The sequence below is a fragment of the Otolemur garnettii genome, unplaced genomic scaffold (assembly GCF_000181295.1).
Source record: "Otolemur garnettii isolate 467f Iridium unplaced genomic scaffold, OtoGar3 scaffold00008, whole genome shotgun sequence".
Classification (NCBI taxonomy): domain Eukaryota; kingdom Metazoa; phylum Chordata; class Mammalia; order Primates; family Galagidae; genus Otolemur; species Otolemur garnettii.
This window is the reverse complement of record NW_003852403.1, coordinates 7759325-7763568: the sequence shown is the minus strand read 5'-3', so window position 1 is coordinate 7763568 and position 4244 is coordinate 7759325. Positions and strand designations below refer to the sequence as shown.

At 50.2% G+C, this 4244-nt stretch overlaps 1 protein-coding gene across 1 annotated transcript in view; it reads right to left on the bottom strand.

Moving 5' to 3' along the window:
• Window positions 1-4244, bottom strand: part of POLR3A (RNA polymerase III subunit A) — a 63312-nt gene that overhangs the window by 4680 nt on the left and 54388 nt on the right. Inside the window, exons 27-29 of the mRNA XM_003783521.3 lie at window positions 3527-3691; window positions 3038-3202; window positions 2717-2848 (exon numbers count right to left, since the gene is read on the bottom strand). Coding sequence (XP_003783569.1) covers window positions 2717-2848; window positions 3038-3202; window positions 3527-3691 — 462 coding nt within the window. The remainder of the gene's footprint in view (window positions 1-2716; window positions 2849-3037; window positions 3203-3526; window positions 3692-4244) is intronic.

Genomic DNA, 4244 nt, shown 5'->3' with positions numbered 1-4244 from the left:
AAAAATGGCCAGGCGTTGTGGCAGGCGCCTGTAGTCCCAGCTACTTGGGAGGCGGAGGCAGGAGACTCGCTTGAGCCCAGGAGTTGGAGGTTGCTGTGTGCTATGATGCCACGGCACTTTACTGAAGGCATTGTGGCAGGAGCCTGTAGTCCTAGCTACTTGGGAGGCGGAGGCAGGAGACTCGCTTGAGCCCAGGAGTTGGAGGTTGCTGTGTGCTATGATGCCACGGCACTCTACCTAGGGTGACAGCTTGAAACTGTCTCAAAAAAAAAATTAAAAATAAAAAAAATAAAAAGAGCACCAAAACTGCACATATGGGCCAGGTATGGTGGCTCATACCTGTAATCCTAGCACTCTGGGAGGCTGAGGCAGGTGGATGGCTTAAGCTCAGGAGCTGGAGACCAGCCCGAGCAAGATTAAGACCCCATGTCTAAAAACACCCACTACTGGTGGGTGCCTGTAGTCTCAGCTACTTGGGAGGTTGAGGCAAGAGGATCACTTAAGCCCAAAAGTATGAGATTGCTGTGAGCTATGACTCCATGGCACTCTACTCAGGGTGACAATATGAGACTTTGTCTCAAAAAAAACAAAACAAGGTGGGGCACTCACATCTCAGTGGTTGGGGCACCAGCCATGTGCATTGGGGCCAGTGGGGTTCAAACCTGTCTCAGGCCTGCTAAACAAAAAAAAATATATCCAGGCATTGTGGTGGGTGCCTGTGGTCCCAGCTACTTGGGAGGATGAGGCAGGAGAACTGCTTAAGCCCAAGAGTATGAGGTTGCTGTGAGCTATAATGTCATAGCACTCTACAAGGGTAACAAAGTGAAACTGTCTCAAAAAACAAAACAAAACAAAACAAAAACCCCTGCACATATATTGTTTACTGCAACTATAGTAAAATAATGTATGTGTATAGAATAAGACTTAAAAGGAAGACCTAAACCTGATAGCCTTGGGCAGTGTCTATGGCTCAAAGGAGTAGGGTGTAGCCCCATATACTGGAGGTGGTGGGCTCAGGCCAGGCCCCAGCCAAAAACTTCAAAAACAAGCAAACAAACAAACAAACAACCCCCCCAAAAACTGATAGCCTTTGCTTTGAGGTGGTAGGGAACTAGCCATTTCCCTCTCCTGATTTCTATTTTTTTTTTTTTTTAGAGACAGAGTCTTACTTTGTTGCCCTCCGTAGAGTGCCGGGGCATTACAGCTCACAGCAACCTCCAGCTCTTGGGCTTAGGTGATTGTCTTGCCTCAGCTTCCCGAGTAGCTGGGACAATAAGTGCCCACTACAAAGCCTGGCTATTTTTTGTTGCAGTTATGCCAGAGCTGGGTTTGAACCCGCCACCCTCGGTATATGGGGCCGATGCCCTACTCACTGAGCCACAGGTGCCGCCCTCCCCTGATTTCTAAACGTTCCATAATACGCTATAGGTGTGTTTAGGGAGGCTTCATGAAAATCTCCTGTCCTATGGCACTGATAGAAGGAAATGTATTTTTGGGGAAAAGAAAAATAAAAACCCAACCAATCACCAATCTCAGCAATTCCCTTTGCCCCCTTTAGATCACGTTAATTTATCCTGCCCCTGGAAAGGACTTTAGAAGTGTAATGAATGATTTCAGTAAGAGGGAAGCACCTCAGCTTGCCATGTGAATCTGGGCTTTTGGTGAGGTTCGTTTTGCTTTGAGATAACACTCAAAATAAGGACACCATGCTATAGCTCTCTTCCTCATTCCCCTAGCTAGAGGTGAGTCTGCCATGAAGCTGTAATTCTCATATGAGGATTTTACCAGAAAATCCAGCCTGACTACCACACTTTGGTTTTGGGGTGACGGTGACATTAATATTTTCTATTATGGGCCCAGGTGTGGTGGCTCATGCCTGTAAGCCCAGCACTATTGGAGGCTGAAGTGGGCAGATCACTGAGCTCATGACTTTGAGACCAGCCTGAGCTAGAGCGATACCTCACCTCTAAAAATAGCTGGGGGTGGTGGAGGCGGATGGCAGATGGCACCCGTAGCTCAGTGGCTAGGGTGCCTGTCACATACACTGAGGCTGGCAGGCTTGAACCCAGCCTACGCCTACTAAACAACAACTACAACAAAAAAAATAGCCAAGTGTTGTGGCGCCACAGCACTCTACTGAGGGTGATGTAGTCAGACTCTGTCTCAAAAAAAGAAAAAAAGAAATAGCCAGGGTTCAGCTCCTGTAGCTCAGTGGCTAAGGGCACCAGCCACATACACCGGAGTTGGCAGGTTTGAATCCAGCCCAGGCCTGCCAAACAATGAAAACTGCAACCAAAAAATAGCCGGGCATTGTGGTGGGTGCCTATAGTCGCAGCTACTTGGGAGGCTGAGGCAAGAGAATTCCTTAAGCCCAAGAGTTTGAGGTTGCTGTGAGCTGTGACGCCACAGTACTTTACTGAGGGCAACAAAGGGCCTCCCCACCCCAAAATAGCCCGGGTTGTAGTGGGTTCCTGTAATCCCAGCTACTTGGGAGGGTGAAACAAGAAAAGTGCTTGAGCCCAGGAGTCTGAAGTTGTTGTCAGTGGTGATGCTACAGCACTCTGCCTACCACTCTACCCAGAGTGACAAAGTGAGACTCTGTCTCAAAAAAAGTTTTTTTCTATCACGAGCCTTACAGTAATCTGTTCTGTCCCTCAGAAGCTCCCTAGCATTATTCTCCTGAAAGTGAACCCTGGGAGCCTCCCTGCCCACGAACCTTGTAGGTCATCAGGTCGGAGAGCAGCATCACATGTCTCCTGTCGATGCTCATGCCGTGGTTGACCATCGTATACTGGATTTCATTGATAATAGTTGTCCGGGCAGCCTCGATGCCCAGAGTTTTCTCCACCTATGGAAAACTAGGGCTAAGCGGAAGCAGTCCCTTCTGGGATGCTACGGAAACTTCTGTACTTCCTCCACTGCCCTGGAGGGTCAAACCAAATGGGAGGGTCAGAGAAGGGTGCTGGGACCAGCTGGGGGCCCGCAGGTGGCACCAGGGGAGAGCCCACCTCTCAGTGGGCTGGGGGCTGAGTGGTACCTCATAGGTGTTGTTGGAGGTGGTTCGGGTGCCCTTCACGCCATGGGTGGCCATGACCGCCCGCAAGTTATCGCCCTCCACCAGCAGCTTGTACTTCTCCTTTCCGCTCTGCTCATCGATGTGGATGACAGCCCTGGACACCTCCGGGATGCCCTGCACCACCACCTGGGCCCAGAGACACAGGCGATGAGGCCTGGGCATGCCCTGCCGAGGGCCTGTCACCTCCATCCCCCCTGGCTGTCTTGGGGGTTGGGGAGAAGAGGAGACACTCAGAGGACCGTGTCTGACTCTAACACAGGTTATATGACAGGAGAGAGGAATCTGACAGCTGCAGTTGCCATGGAAGTGCCAAGAAGAAAAAAACCCAACTGGTTCCCTAGGGACGAGGCCATAAAGAAAGAGGACTGAGTGACAATGCCCTAGGGCTCCCATCGTGGGCATCCACTGCAGGTGGCTGTTGTGTCCCTGTTAGCCGTGACTTTGTTTCACCTTGAGAAGGTCCTCTTTGAGGAACTGCAGCACGTAGTACATGGAGCTCTTGCTGTTCTCCCTGGGAGTGACGCACACCACAGCCTCACCATGGACGGCTACGTCGCCCGGCTTCACGCGGAGCTTGGACATGCAGATGGAATAGCGCACCGTCTCGGCATTCACCTGCAAGGTGGCCACGTGTGGGCTCACTGACCATGGCTTGGAGGCTTCAATGCCATTGTTTCTCACCCTTTATTTCATTATTATGCCTCTAGGAAGCCTTTTCAGTCATTTTCCTAATTATTCCCCACCATGACGCTTAATGTGACAGATGTGCTACATGTCTGTGTACTATACATGTGTCTGTTCTTTATTCATCAAGAGTAGATTTTCTCTACCCCCCAAGAATGAATATTTGCTCTGTTGAAAATTCATGCTCAATTTACAACAGGACATGCAGCCTCTGTGGGAAGCCCATGAGAGGCTGGAGGTTGGTGGCCAGGGTGACTGAAAGCTTCAGCAGGACCTCGCCTTTATCTGAAATCACCAGGATCGCTCAAGTGCTCCATTCCCCGCTGCTGCTCAGCTCTTCTGGTGAAAAAGCTCATACCTGTAATACTACCACTTTGGGAGGCTGAGGTGGGTAAGACTGCCTGAGCTCAGGAGTTTGAGGCCAACCTGAGCAATAGTGAGATACCATCTCTATTAAAGACAGACAAACTAGGTGGGCCTTGTG